The sequence below is a fragment of the Triticum aestivum genome, chromosome 2D (genome assembly GCF_018294505.1).
Source record: "Triticum aestivum cultivar Chinese Spring chromosome 2D, IWGSC CS RefSeq v2.1, whole genome shotgun sequence".
NCBI lineage: Eukaryota > Viridiplantae > Streptophyta > Magnoliopsida > Poales > Poaceae > Triticum > Triticum aestivum.
Window position 1 is genome coordinate 62,127,409 of NC_057799.1, and position 15,376 is coordinate 62,142,784.

General features: G+C 44.1%; 2 protein-coding genes across 2 annotated transcripts; both read left to right on the forward strand.

The window, feature by feature from the left end:
- The first annotated feature begins 3,173 nt into the window (after positions 1-3,173).
- On the forward strand, positions 3,174-6,059 carry LOC123051565 (keratinocyte proline-rich protein). The gene is made up of 3 exons (XM_044474475.1): positions 3,174-3,704; positions 4,234-5,436; positions 5,533-6,059. Exons 1-2 carry the CDS (start codon positions 3,239-3,241, stop codon positions 4,278-4,280), a joined length of 513 nt encoding a protein of 170 aa, XP_044330410.1. The 5' UTR covers positions 3,174-3,238; the 3' UTR covers positions 4,281-5,436; positions 5,533-6,059.
- Positions 6,060-8,236: 2,177 nt separating this feature from the next.
- Positions 8,237-13,239, forward strand: LOC123051564 (uncharacterized). Its single transcript, XM_044474474.1, has 6 exons — positions 8,237-8,297; positions 9,923-10,282; positions 11,588-11,670; positions 11,746-11,850; positions 12,060-12,172; positions 12,606-13,239. The coding sequence occupies exons 5-6, from the start codon at positions 12,083-12,085 to the stop codon at positions 13,128-13,130; spliced, it is 615 nt and encodes a 204-aa protein (XP_044330409.1). The 5' UTR covers positions 8,237-8,297; positions 9,923-10,282; positions 11,588-11,670; positions 11,746-11,850; positions 12,060-12,082; the 3' UTR covers positions 13,131-13,239.
- The last annotated feature ends 2,137 nt before the right edge of the window (positions 13,240-15,376 follow it).

The window sequence follows — 15,376 nt, forward strand, 5'->3', positions numbered from 1 at the left end:
TCGCCGGCCAGCGCACCCAGACTGTTGCGGTCATAGTACACCCTGGATTTGGGCGCTCCGGTCGTCGGCGTCGAGTGATGAGCTGGTTCGAGCGCTCCTGCAAGCAGATCCGATGGAGGCGTCAGATCTGGTGGTGACAGGCCTGCGGGTGGCTGGAAATGAAGCTGGTATGCGTTGATTCGGCGAGGTCAGCGTCACATTGAGGCCAGGCCGCGCGCGGTCTTACAGTGGTGCACTCCGGCGGCGCATGGTTGTCTATGAACGCGAGAAAGAAGATTAGGTTTGGGGTCTTGGTCTGAGAAGTGCATCCATGGATGCAGTGGCATGTGCACGCACAGCATTGACGGCGTGCGTGTCGTCGCGATTCGGATCAGCCGAGAGTGCTAGTTAGAGTATAGGCAAACGTTGGACAACGATATGTAGCGTATATGTGTATTCGAAGCTCGGCGCCTGACAATACGATCTGACACGCCGAGTACGCTCGCAGGCGAAAGGACGAAAAACGACGAGCACTGTATAACGTAAACTCTTTCCACCACACGACGAAGGGGCAGTACTGATCGCTGGCAAGTGGCAACCTCCTTTTCCACCACGCAGAGGCATCCTGTTGTCCTGATCCATCGCCGCTATGCCGAGATGTCCCAGAGCTCCTCGTCTGCTCGTCGTCTCCGGGCATCTCCAACAGCGCTGCCATTGATCTTGTGCCCAAGGTGCCCCGGGACCAGGATAAGGTGGTTTGTGTCTGGGACATACCGGAACCCAGCATCCGGTTCTACAAATGCCCAAACCAGGCAGTAAGTTGCAATGAACACTCGATCCATCTAGATGAACCCGTTTTCTGTATTTGTTCATCATTCAGTTCGAAAATAAGCGCAGGACGAAAGGTGGTGTTTGCAGCTGTCGGGGCACCGGGTCGGAAGGACTGAATCGCCCTGCATGAATCGACGGTGCGCGTCCCGTCGCCGGCGCCTGCCGACGCCACACCTCCGGTCCAGAAGCGCCCTGCCCTGATTGAACAGCCACATCTCTGGCGAGTCCAAGCTTACGACCGAATCGGCCACGGCCGGACCGGCGGCCCAAAACATACGCCACCTCGCACACTACTCAATCCAGGGGCGGAGCCAGAAATTTTGTGAAGCCTGGGCGGCAAGTTTAAGCCTAACTATCTTTCGCTAATCTCTCCCTAATAATAAAGCACGGATTGACTTTGTCAGGTTCACCGTCATAATACGCTTTCTTCATGTGAATTTACGCTTTCAGTTTGAATTTAAAATGTATAAGCAAGGTGGTATTAATAAAATTTGATACATCCCGAACGAGCGAGGCGTAGATGCATCCTCATTCTGGCGACGATGGCATCCCCGGTGGACTCGAGCCACGACGGGTTGTTTCCGTCCAGGATTATATACAAGGAAAAAACGTTTCTTTTTCAACTTGGTCTCTGTCCACGCCACGTATTGTTGCGTCTACAAGTAGATCGATCGCGACGTGTCTCCGGTTGTGCAGCCTCCTGTTGTCTCAGTTTTATTCCTCTCCCATCTATCCTCCTTTGCGCGGGCGTGTTCCTTCGACTGGGTGCCCTCCTTGCGCTGATGATAGGAGTTCTAGATGATTCTTGTATCTCTTGATGAGGAGACTGCTGAGAAGAGTTGATCGCCGGGCCTCGGCAAGGAGCGGGCCAGTGGGGCCGAGCAGCGACACTCCGGTGGATTTCATGAAGAAGTGGATGCATCATTAAGGACGTGGCGATGGTGTTCTGGAAGCCGTCGCTGGTGTCGGAGATCGGTTGTTATGCGTGGTCCAACGGCTGCACGATGGCGGCGCAGGACACTACTTCCGCATGATAGATACTACGCCATCTACACGTCCGTGAAGGAGGGTGGGACGTGCGCCGGTGGCTCTTCTGGGAGGTTATGGCGACCAGGATGGGGGGACAGAACGGCGCCTAGAGGTCGCCCTCGAGCACAACCCGGCTCATCACAGCCGCCATGGTCTCCCGGGTTTGCGCCAAGATCGACGGCTTGATGCGGTTGACTTGCTCGCTAGCACGCGTGGTACATACATGCATGTATCGGTACGTAGAACATCACCATCAAGATATGCTCGCGTGGCGGCCGCAACAACCAATTCACGGGAGTGCTCAAGGATACTCTCCTCTAGCTCCTCTGTGTTAGTTCCAGCTCTGCAACAGAACTATTTTGTTTCTACCCATAAGTCATTGGTCTCGGTCAATCCATGCCATGGACACTGTCGCCGTCATCAAGCAGAAGGATTCCTTGTCATTGACAGACTGAACAGCGAGGCTTCATCTAATTTGTCATCTTAAGTCATGTTTATATTTGTCACATCTGGGATCCTCATCGTTTTCGCTATTCAGTTCGTATCGATCATCAGTTATTCAATCCATCCTAATCGGATCAGCCAGTTTGTTTTTCTCAACCGTCGTTGATCGTTTGGTCATACATTAGAGTATTGATGGTATGACTTATACGTGAGGCAATTATGTACTGTAGCTGATGCAATTGTGCAATCAATTTCTCCGGTCTAAAACAATGCGAACAGCTTGGACTGCCTATAATGATTGCCTGAGTTGATGCTGCTGCACCGCCAACGGCTTATACAGGGTCACTGATTTAATCTTGGCGTGTACTACTCATGGCATCTTTATTCTTTAATAAATAGCATGACTTGGTTATCGCCTTTCAGTACTGTTCATCTTTCATGTTGATTAAAATTTTCCTTGCACTGTTTGGTGGCCGTAACTAATTTACAAAAGTGCAGAATAATTGTGCTAATGTGAAAGTCTGAGCAATTTTATTTTGGATCTAAGCACTTTAAATTTAGTTATATGGTGCAGATGTATTTGTTATAGTTTTAGTTAAGGTATACCTATTTTAATATACACATTTTTATTGAACTTATCAGTCTATTTTTTGCACTAGCAACATTAAAGCAATACAAGGGAAGGAGCTTTTATAAATGCTTTCATTCATTTATTTGGTTTAATTAAGTGCTATTATATTCAAACTGATTCCTACCGCTGGGGCTGCACACGAATGTGTGTATTGCCAGTACGTGGGGTTCACCGTCGCGCACGTTTTACAAAAAAGTCCCTAGGTTTTGGCGTATCTAACCCGCAGTCCACCGAGTAAAAAACGATTCGCCAGGTAATTCACCCCCAATTTTCCCCTCTGCGCCGCCGCCCCCAATTTCCCCTCTGCGCCGCCACGCGCCAGAGATGACCGCGCCCGACCACCCGATTCCGCGCCTCTCGCCGCCGACGAGGGCCACGCCGGCGATCTCCCCTCAGCCCGCCTGCCTCCTCTTCCCTCTCTGTTCTCCTCCTCTCTCCGCCCCCTGTTCAGCAGCGACCGCCCAAACTCGCCCCGATCCATGGCCATCTCCTTCCGCCCAGCTCCGGTCCGTCACCGGTCGTCCGTGGCACGAGCGCTGCGCCTCCTCTTCAACCTCCTCATTCTGCTCCACTCCTCCTGGACTGCCCACGTGCGCCTCCCCAGCCCCCATGGACGCCTTCTGCGGAGCTGAGGTATCGACGGTTGACCGCCGCCATGACCGGCCTCGTGCGCAGCTCCCTGTCGCCATCCCCTGCGCCTCCTCCCGCGTCTCCCCCATCTCGCCTATGCAGCACCGTGGCTGCACGTCGCCAGCGCCGTCTGCTGCAGACCCGCTCTCAACCCCCTGCGGTATGGAATTTCTCTTGCAGGAGCGTTTCAGTGAAAAGGAATTTGGTTCTGAAGCTTACGATCTGAAAAACATAGCAGAATTTTTTTGCTCTATGTTGTGTTGCGGTTCCTGCTCAACAGGTGTTTATTTTTGTGCCTAAAAGGAAGTATTTGCTTTTCAGAATAAGCTCCATATATGTATATATGCATTTGCCTGTGCTTGCCACTAACTGAAACGAGCTTAGTCAGTTTCAACATTATTTATTCCGTGAAGAATGTATAGTGTATTTCTTTCTTTCCTGCTCCGTCTCAGAGGAAGAAGAAAATATCCGAATTATGTGTTTGAGCTATGAGGAACGCCTGTTATATCATTTATTCTCCTACAGGACATCTTAGTAGCTTTTCTTCTTGAAGTTATATTAGAAATAGGTAACTAGCTTCATTTCGCATAGGACATTCAAGAGTGAGTTGTTTTCTAAGGCTTGAAGGGAAGGAAGCAAGGCAAGTGAGACACTTATATAATTCATTTGACCGCTCTTCTTTTCTTCAGGTTCTTATTGGTCTCTTCTTTGGATGAGCTTTCTGAACACAGTCTGAAGCTTCCAAGAAGAAAATTCCATACTCTACTACTGACTTGCTTTCCGGTGTTCTGGTGAGAGAAAATTTAGAAGCCAAGTTGTGCTATAGGACATAGGTAAACCTGCTTATCTCATTTAACTTATGTTCTTGGAAACTATCCTAATATCCTCCTGATGCTTCCTATTATGTTTACACATACCACTCTATGGCAACGTGAAGATATACTATGCCAAGGAGCTAAAAAAGGCGCTTGTTTTATGAGTGCTCAGGCTCTGGTCTGACTTGTGCGGGCAAAGTTGAAAAATGGTCGTATGAGCCGAGTCACAAGGAACAAAGGAGTTCTTCAGTGAACTGAGGGAGCATTTGACATGTATCGTGTATGTGTACACGCACATTTAGATGGAATGTGCTTATGTTCCAGGGAAACATTGTTTGTGCTTTATTCGATATCAAAGAAATATTGGCAGGATCCTACGCTTCCATCATTAGGGTTAAGCCATATTTACTGAAATTTTTCTAGAGCTATTCCCATAGCCCAAACAATGAATTCTAGAAGCTATGTATTTTAGGCAAGATCCGTCAGCGGCGAGGTACCCGAGTCTGAAGCAATGCAGCAAACGTCCAAGTGATTCTCCTGACCACGGCGGGGTACCCAGGTCCAATGTGATTAAGTGGTAGACACGGCAGTAGCAGAGTTGATCAGCTCCAAGCAGCTTTGCAATCGTATACATATGTTCTCACCACAATTAACTACACGTAGGCTCTGTCTCCCTCCTCTCCTGAGAATTTGACAAATGTTGTTATCAAGGCATTTTGTTCTTCTAATCGATTCTAGATTAGATAAACATGTACTATGTGTTTCATATGAACTGTTAAGAACCCAACAACACATGGTTATTTCATCAATCTTATCATCTTTTAGTTAATGGAATTATCTATTGATTGTAGTATTAAGTTTGCTTGTGTTTTCAGCTAAAAGAAAGGAAAAAAAGGAACAACATACATTTCTGCATTGCTTCATCCTTGCGGCTGAGAGAGGCATGCGTTCTCCTGTGAAGAGTGCATAAATTGTTTTTATTCGCTTGATATTTATTTATGCCAGCTAATTTGCAGGTCTTACAATTAATACTAATCTTTAGGCACAGGACCAGGACCACATGGATTGCATCATCTGGTATATCTCAATGGATTATGCTTTTCTTTTTTCCATGTTACTTGGTGTTACGTTTTGTTTCTTGCCTGACCACCATTTTCTTTTGGCATATCCTAGGTTTATGAAATACTGAATAATGTTGTTGGTGAAGCTCAAGCAGGCTATGCTACTGAGATTAATGCAGTCCTTCATGATGACAATTCAGTTAGTGTAACTGACAACGGCCGTGGGGTATGCAGTTCCTAAAACCTATGAAAGACTTCCTGAATGTTCAATGCTTCTACAAATATTGTGGAAAAAGTAATTGTTATGTGTTCAGTTTTGTGCTGCTGCACGGTGTTTCAACACCCTGAACATGGCGATTTCGGGGCCTATAGGATGGTAGATGCCTGGGCCCATGGCTGCGAGCTCGGCCATATAGGCCCTTGAAAACTGACGGCGACACCTCTCTTCGGGCAGAATGTTATGCACAAGCACAATGCCGCGACAATTTTCAGAGTCATAGACCCGCTGGGAATTAGTGTTTGTGTTTTTGTTTTTATGACGTCTGAACTTTAGCAGACAATGTTCACTCACACATGGCACATGTGCTAAACCAGCCGGCTGTTCGTTGGAAAGTTATACGAAATCCGAAGCAATCCAGCCTTCAAGTGTATCACCCATTATATCTCTACTCTGTTCTTCTTTGCTCTGCTTTTCAGGAAGAAGGTGGATTGGTGGCCATTTCCTGTATGCAGAGGGGATGGCAACGACTGTTCCTTGGTTGAAGGATGCAATGCATCTCGCTGAATTTCAAGCTGTACGTCAGTTAAGAAAGGAGGCTGCAAGTTATATATAGTGATCTGTATTGCTTACATCTAATATACAATCTATACATGTTGGTTTCGAATTATGTGCTCATGGTTGTACAATCGTCTTTCAACTGAATTACAGCCAAAGTGTTCATCTTGGCTACTTCTGAACTTCTGCACAAATTAAATGGTGGAGTATGGCCACTACCACCTACATGGTAAAATGTGGTAGCCTTAAATTGTCTTAGGTTTAGTCTCTTCTGTTTTCTTGTGTTCTACATAAGTCTATGAGCCTTATGTCTCAATAAAATAAAATGTGCGAGAATAGGACTGAAAATCAAAGCTATTCATCATTTCGTGTGGGATGTGAGTCTGGTTGAAACTTGAGTATACCAACTGGAATTTTGCTGTTCGACAATTGGAAAAATAGCCTACTCGAGGGTGTTTGGCCTTTTGCGCATCACCAGCCAGTCGCGGCGCTCACACAAGCATCATATTTTGGTCTGGCATCAAAAGTCCAAGCATACAAGTGTTACAATTATTTATAGCAATATGAAATATACTTACCATTATATGCACAGATAATCACTCTTCTTTTACGTTATTAAACAAGAAATTCAGGCATTTGCCATCAACTACAAATTAAGAAAAATGAATAAAGGTCTAATTTGCCTCCATTCAGTCTTATCTGGTCCAGTTTGGCAATGTATTAGATATTGTTCTACTGGTCATGAAACAAACCATGTATAGAGCTAGGTCCAGGCGAGGTGGAGGATTCATTAGTATAAGTCAGGAAATGCCCATCAAAGAAATGGAAGCTGCTTGGCCAAAGAGGTTTCAGGGTGGTGCCTTAGAGCATCAAGCGGTGATAATGTCGTCACGTCTTAGAATTTCCAAATGGTCTTCTAAAAATTCTTATCTCATCCTGGACTATTTTCACCAATGAATCTCAAGCACGACCTCATCATCAATGCGGCAGGTATGTGGTTAGCAGAAAAAAAAAAAACTAAAAGTGCCTTCCTTCAGGCCATGACCCCTGCATGTTGCACGTCCCTTATCCAGATATAAGTTAGTTGGGAGAACATGAGAGTTCTCAGAGTTCAGCGATTCATGACCGTCGGATCGGATTTTTGATGCGTTCTGGACCGTTGGATGTCGCTCCTGGAAGATTCTGGCCGTCGGATCAAAAATAACACTGCTACAATGAATAGTTACCGTCGTCTCGTGCCATCGCGCGTAATTCCGCTGCCCCACCAAGGGCATTTCCGTCATTTCACCAACAGGGGGTATAAAAAGGAGGCGGCTCCCGTGGCGGAGACCTAGCCGCCGCCGCCTCCTCCCGCACCCGCTCGTCCCTCCTCATCCACCCAACCCCTAACCCTAGGAGCTCCCCCCGCCGCCGCCGTCTACTTCGCCTAGCCCGCCGGACCGCCGTCGTCCTCACCTGCACAGGCAGGAGGAGCACCCCCACCATCTCCTCTCCTCCTCCCCTCATCACGAGCCAGGACCGTCGTCCTCACCTGCACAGGCAGGAGGAGCGCTCCCACCATCTCCTCTCCTCCTCCCCTCATCACGAGCCAGGACAAGGAGGGCCACCGTGGCCGAGCAGGTCAGGCGACGCGTCCAGATCACCAAGGAGCCGCCCGCAAGGTCGGCCATGGCGCGACCGAGCAGAGCAGGTGAGGAGGGAGACGTTGGTTCCTCTTTCCCGCTGCATATATAGGTCTATATATCATGATTCGTAGGGATTTTAGCCTCAGCATGGCCCGGTTGCTGCGGATTGGTTGAAGTGAGTCCCGTACCAGTGGATTTGATTTCCCCTGAATCTTTCTGCGTTTGGATCCTTTTGCATCTCCTGTTCCTCTTTTGGTTTCTTCTTCTTGCCTCGGTCGTTCCTTTGGATGTTTCTTGGGCTATTTTGGCTGCTTGCTGGGCGTTCATTTTCTTCTTTTGCTTCTTTCATTCTTATGTGCTTCCTCTTCACCTGATTGACATTGTATTGTTTATGTGCTGCCTAATTTGTTTTGCAGGTACTATGCTTGTCGTGGATTGCTGCCTCACGTGTACGCAGGGCACATCTTGGGTGTTTAGGTAGCTGACTTAGCCCCCTAATTTATTTTTCTTACTAGGTTTGATGCGTTTATGGCTCCCTAATACGCAGTTCTCTTTGCTGCATCATGTTCTTCTGGTTGTTTGATTGATTAGAGAGCCCTGCCACATTTATTTACAAGAGGAGGTGCTTGATAGATAGGGATTTAGTAGAAGAAACTGCTATATAGGGATGGCCGTTGTATGTTTACTAAAGAAATTTTTGATGCAGGCCTCGGGCTTTCTTGGGTTAAGTGAAAGAGCTAGATTAGCCAGCCAGTTCTCTTTGAATTTGCACATAAAACCTTCATCTTTAGTACCTGAGCTCAGACGTCTTGTGAATCTTTAGTACCTGTTTGTGCTCCTGCGATGAATTCCATCGTTTCTGTTATTTCAACAGAACAAAATGGGATTTTCTCAATTGGATCTTTGGATGAAATTATGAATTTATAGGCCTGGGAATTTTACATCTTCTTATGTATTTTTTCTCTTTCTCATGTTAAGTTAGCATTTTGGTGTTGTGTGTTTCCAGATTGTGCTCTCACTAACTTATTTGGCCCCTGTACTAAAGATGCATGGCTTGATTTTAAAATTATGGTTACGAACACAAAGCTAATTGGTACTCTGTTCCACACTACTGTTCCTTGGACCATGATCTTGCAAAAAAGAGGAAGCCAAACACAGGTACAAGTGTTTTCCTTCGCCCAATCCAATGGATTTTTCTTAGGGCCGTTGACTACATCATTTAACCCCACATAAATGGTTGTGAACCAGATAAAACTAATTTCATTTCTCTTTTTATCACTATTCTTATGTTATCTGAAAAAGCTGGAGCGCATAACACTTTTAGTTTAGCCACAGGGTGCTTGATGCTTCAGCCACAGGAAAAAATCAAGGCCCTTTTAGTTTATCAGCAAGCCGCTTTCATGTAGTTTATGCTCTTCTTCCCTTTTTCTTATCATACATAAACCAATTACTCGCTTATTTTCATTCCCCTAATTACTTTGAGATATTCCATACCATGTTATCTGAAAACATTACCGAGTTGCTTTAATTCATTTTTGTTCTGCTATCTTCTTTCAGGTCCCGATTCAATAACTTTCTTATAAGTTTCTCTATTTTAACCTATTAGATTCCAAATCTGACTTTGGGCGATTGCTTGAGGGAGTTTCCACTTCTCTTATTGTGTGTGATTCTTGCTATAATGGCCGAATTGGTCTAGTTGTGTGCATACTGCTGAAGCACTTGTTGAGTTTAAATCATCTGAAGAATGGGACAGAAGTGATGATAATAAGATAACAGTATTTCTTAAGCCTATATTTGGTTTTTCCTTCCTCTTACACTAAAATGTGTACTCTCATTTCTTGAGAACAGAATTAGGGCAGTGCACATATATGATTTATTTATTCTTCTTTCATATTGGAGAGAGTGGCAGTCCCTTGCCGATTACACTAATTTTGTCCTATTAGAGTGTTCTGTATATTCTCTAGCTACTTAATGATTTCTTTCTTGGCTATGCTTAATTTGGTATTTGAGGTGCTAACAAATAGGAGCTGGGACAGAACAATGTCGTTTTATTTACTTCCTCCTCCTATTCTAATGCTGATGCTTTGCTTTTGTGATTGCAGATGGACTTGCAATGTTGAGCAGATCACCATGTTAAAAGATGAGCATTTAGAGTAGTGTGTGCTCGCCAAGGACCTTTTATGCTCATGTGTAATCATCAATTCTTTTTTCCTGACATTTAGCATGTAGCCAACTTTTACTTGTATGTACAATATATTACCTTGCTCAGTTATATGACTTGCACACAGAATATATTGCATCTGTAGGTCATGTGACCTGCCTATGGAAGATATGAGTGTCCTCGGAAAATATTATGATGTTGGATCAACTATGGTTGCCACATTATGCGAGTCAACATTTAGTGATCTACAAGTTTAGACCATGGCACTATGTTCAATGCTCAGCAAATCCACCCTTTGCAGGTATGTTTGGTAGTTCATTCACAAGTGACTTGCAATATTTGCTTACTGAAGTTTTGGTGTTAATTTTACCTTCTGTTCAAGCATTGTGTGTTTTGTTTGAAGCTTTGAAGTAATCAAACATTAGCTTTGCTAAAAAATGTCGTCATGTGGCGTGGTTACTGTTTGCTGTTACTTGGTTGTTTATTCCTGACAATTACGTCTTGCCGATGTCGTTCTTGCGGACCTGAACTATTTTGACAGGATGACAACTCCCCCTCCATCCCCAAGGGGCCCGAAACATATGCGCTTATGTTCAACAACTATATTATGAAGTAACCGCGTTCATGCTTGATCCAGCTAAAGTTCTAAATCAATTGTTCATGCCTATAAATAATTTAGGGGTTGATAACAGATTGTTTATCTTTGTATCAATACTCAAATTTTGAAGTTGATTGCACACATCCTAGAATGACATCCAAAGAAAATTAGAGAGTAAATAGCTAGCATAGTGACAAGTCTGGACAATATCATGTATAGGGGCTTATCAAGCTATCATGCAGAAAGATTCACTTTTCGTACATTTGCAGGTTAACATGCCATATAACAGCCTGGATAAAAAAACTAATTATTCATTAAGTTTGGCAAGTGAATGCTCGGTGAAGATGATGCTAAAATTGACAGACTTGCAAGTATTGAATGCCATCAATTACAAAACAAAATTATCTGCAATCCTGCAAGTTTCTTCACGTGTTTCAAGCACCGATAGACCATCACATGTTTGAATTATTTGTTTTTTAGAGATTATTTCTCTGGATTTCCATTTTTATTGATCAAAAGGTGTGGGTGCAGGCATCAACAATTGCAGTGTTGAGTGGTCATAACCACCCGCTTTTGTTCCCACATTTTACAAAAATGCTGCAAAGATACATTTGATTCTAATTATGCTAAAAACAAGGATTTGGTCTGGATTAAGTATAAAGTACCAAATTGACATTTTCTTCCTTAGTTATTTACTTACTGTACTGTGTCAGATGACAATCAGTAGGTGAATTGTATGCTGGATTGCAAATTTTACTTCTAAGTAAGACCACATGAACTACAAAGCTACATGAACTACCATATTTTCTCATTTGTTGGCTGCACTAAAAATAGGGACATGCTCTAACAGTGGCGCTTTCTATTTGCAGTAGTACTGTTGAGCCAATTGATACTAGGTGTGCATGAATATTTGCCTTGCCAGTATGATTTGATTCGGACATGGATGGGTCCTGTCTTTTATTCCACTTGTTTCTTTGCGTGTTCCTCATCTTTCTAGATGTCTCGCAGTTGGGACGGTGGCGTGCCAGAAGGGCTGTCTTGCGAGTTGACAGGAGAGGGAGTACACCGGCGAGGCTTCTGAGATGGCTGAGGTGGTTCTTTGCTTCCCTGATTGTCTTCTCATTTGTGCTGTTCATGTGCTCATCCAGGGACTTTTTGTCTTTTAGGGATCTGTTTAGGGTTTGCTGGTTCATTTCTCCTGGCCGGGGTCTGCTTGTGCGCTTGGCTCCCAGGCCGCGCTGCTCGAAGTTGCTTCGCTGGTTTCCTTGCAGGTGATTCTTTCCTCTCGTCTGTCCTCTTCGGTGTTTTTTCTAGGTTGTTTAGATGTGTAATTCAAGTTCATATATACGGTAGCGCTCTCCCCTCTTTTGTAGAAGGCGATATCCTTGCTCCTTTTTTTATCTGTCCGAATCCCTAGCTTCTGTGTATTTAGTCCATAATGTGGAGATGTTCTTACAGTACCGTCGATTTATGCATCCAGGCACCCAAGCTTTTCTTCGCGCGATGGCATCAGGCGCACGGAGGGAGCTCTTCTCCGTCGGTGTGATGAACAACGACCGTGATCTCCGTTCCACATCGTCACCAGCTAGCAAGGTAGACCCCGTTTGCTTGGTCAATTCTAAGACATGCCTGTGCTAGATTTGTTCGAGATTTATGCAATTTTTTTACCCTGTTCATGCTTGCTCTATGGTCTGCCGTGTATCATGCCATTTGGTTTCTGTAGTTTGCCTTCTTGAGTTTGCCAATCATGATCAACACATAACACAATTGATGTTTGTGACCTGCCTTTAAAGAATGTGCCCTGCCTTACTTAAAAGCATGTTTACATCGTCATTGTGTTGCTGCAGATCTCTGGTTTGTTTTTCAGGTTTCTGTTGCACGTATGTTTTGCTTGTCCTGAACCCATCACCGATAAATGCCGATGCATTTCCATGTTTCTATTGCTTTGGTAGCATGATATTTCTGCATATTCCTCTTGTGGTCTGTACTATGTGTAAATGACTTACCGCTCTATATATTTTAATAGATGAAGCGTTCTGTCACGATTAGGCCGAAGGCTATGCTTAGCGTCGTTCTTGCTGAAGCTGGTTTACCTGAGGTGAAGTACAAGACCTACGCATCTTACCGTGGCGGTGTGGCGGCTACTGCTATCTTCTGGCCATCACAGTCGCGTTCGTCTACAGCGGCAGAGCATATGAGGATCAATGGCGACCCAGCTGTGGATGCCAATGAGGCCATGCAAAATGCCGCTACATGGTGCTTGGAGCATCTTCAGGCCACCATGGGTATTGAATTTGACTGCCCTCAAATGCAGAAGATTAAGACCGAGATGAAGTACCTATCGAGCAGTGTCGACGAGAAGGACAGGAATATCAGAGATCTGAAGGCTAAGGTGGAAAAAAGGAATATGTGGGTCAACGGGCTTACCAAGGGCTGGGGTTCACTGGCAGATGACCTGCTAGGTTCTGCATATGATCAAGCTTTGCTTCCGACTGGTGCTTCGGTAGTTCTACATTTTTTATCATGGCTGAAAATGCATTCCACCGTGTAGGCTTACTCTCCTATGATGCTTTCTACGCTCTTGTGATAAGTAAATGACAGTACTTGCTTCAATCATTTTGATTCTGATTAGATCTTTATTTCCATTTAACTTCCTGCTATATCTGCATCTCCATTTAACTTATTGACATGGTTTCGTTTCATTCTGTTTTAGTTTACTTACAATTACTAATTTTACAATCTACTCCTGACATCACTATTTCGTACTTTGTTTGGTTTAGAACAACTTGGCATGCACCCTTTTACCTCACGTACTCGAGATATAATATCTATATTTATATATGCAACGGCTTCATGGATGGGTGTTTGGAGGTTTCCGAGGCTAACTTAAAGATATTAAACGAATACCAGTAATTTTATGTGCATTTTATCGGCCATCTATTTATAGCTTCAATTACTTCAGACGTTGTTAGTCTCATTTCACACATGATGATAATATCATGCTTTCATCGCCCCTTCTTATCGTCGGAATAACAAGCTTGACCAAAACGTTCGGACGGGCACCCACGCGCCAAGGCGCGTTCCTGATCTAGTGTCTTTACCAATGGCCATGACCCATGAGGGCCATTCAGTGCAGTACATAACATACAATGATCTTCCACATTAAGTCTTGCGCATAAAAAAATCCAGGCAGCAGTTCATTATTTATATTGTGCTAGATTTCTATTTCTTTTTTTTGCGTTCTGGTTCAATTTTGTTTAAAAAAAGAAATAGTACTCATGGCAACATACTACATTTTGGCCGAACAATATTTCAGAGTGTCCCTTAGGAAATCAAGAGGCGATAACGCCGTCAAATTTAGGTTTTCCAAATGGCTTTTTAAAAGTCCTTATCTCATTCTCACGTATGTTTGCACGATGGATCTCAGGCACTACTCATCGATGATTTGCACATAAGCTTGAAACCAATTAACAATTGCATCGCCTGGAGGCACGAGGGAGTCTGATGTTACGAGAGCACATGAAGACAAGGCAGCTAATGTTTCTGTTCAAGATGTCAACCACATCTTCATAGCCTGATTCTCGTGCCTTTCCTGTTGCGTTCTCCCGTTGCAACGCACGGGCCCTTTTGCTAGTATAATCTAAAAATTAGTATCGGGGGTTTGGACCACTTTTTTTTCTTGATACCCGTCTTTTTCGATAGAACCGGTTTTCAAAATAATAATTTATTTTTGCCTTCCCCCAAGTATTTAAATGAATTTTGAATTCATATTCATTTTCAGCAGAATATATAGTATTTAACCTCGAAAGCACTTCCAGAGTCTAGGACGATGTTGTTTTAAAATATGTATACGTGTTCTATTTGACACTACCCAAACGTCTAGCAAAAAAATTTGGGGTCCAACAAAATATTTCCAAAATTTGGTTGACCAGTAAAAATACCTTGATTCTAATACACAACATATAACCACAAATCTATTTTAACAGTGAAGAAGTAATATATAGCCTGAATGACCAACTGTGCATGCTTTAACCTCTAAATTTAAACCCTAATAAGTCTATCAATCTTCAAAAATTAGCAATCTAACCTAATCACAAAGGAGGGGATAAGAAGCCGCCGACCGAGGATGCAAGCCGTTCCTAGGATGGATCTGCTTCGGAGCTCACCGTCGGCCACGCGCACAGCCCCGGCCAGCCTCCACTCGCCGCCGTTCCATCTCCAATCGACCCCAGAGTACCGCATCTGCAACAGCCGAGCAGGCCAGGTCGCGGGGAGGCGGATCGATCAACCGATCGTGATCCTCTTTTTCTAGAAAAATATCCTGGTCTTTCCCGTGTGGAGTAAACAACGCTGGATCCTATTCGGCGCCTGCATTTCGTACAGGGCGCACACCCCTCTGTACACTTGTTTTTTCAGCTGGGCCGGCCCGTTCTACTGATTTCTGTTTGTAAAACTAAAAAACTACCGCGCGCGCTAGGTTTCGAACTGCGGACCACCTGGTTAATACAGGCTATGCTAACCACCCTACAACGTCCACGTTACATGCTCAATAGAAACTTCTTCCGTCTTTTCATCTTACATCTTTTTCTTTTTTCTATTTCTTTTTTCTTTGCTCTCTTTTCCTTTTCTTTTACCATTGTTCTTTTTTATTGGGAAGGGTTTTGTTCGGTTTTTTATTTTTTTTCTTAATGCTAATTGAAAGAAACTTTTTAAAACCATTGCATTTTTTTCGAAATTGATGAACTTTTATCAAATTGAACGAACTTTTTCAAAACCGAATGAATTTTTTTCAAATTC

Excerpts from the sequence above, each read along its gene's own strand:
- LOC123051565 (XM_044474475.1), top strand. The coding sequence starts at position 3,239 with ATGACCGCGCCCGACCACCCGATTCCGCGCCTCTCGCCGCCGACGAGG. Across the intron at positions 3,705-4,233 it reads CCCGCTCTCAACCCCCTGCG|GTTCTTATTGGTCTCTTCTT; the intron begins GTATGGAATTTC and ends TCTTTTCTTCAG.
- LOC123051564 (XM_044474474.1), top strand. The coding sequence starts at position 12,083 with ATGGCATCAGGCGCACGGAGGGAGCTCTTCTCCGTCGGTGTGATGAAC. Across the intron at positions 12,173-12,605 it reads CATCGTCACCAGCTAGCAAG|ATGAAGCGTTCTGTCACGAT; the intron begins GTAGACCCCGTT and ends ATATTTTAATAG.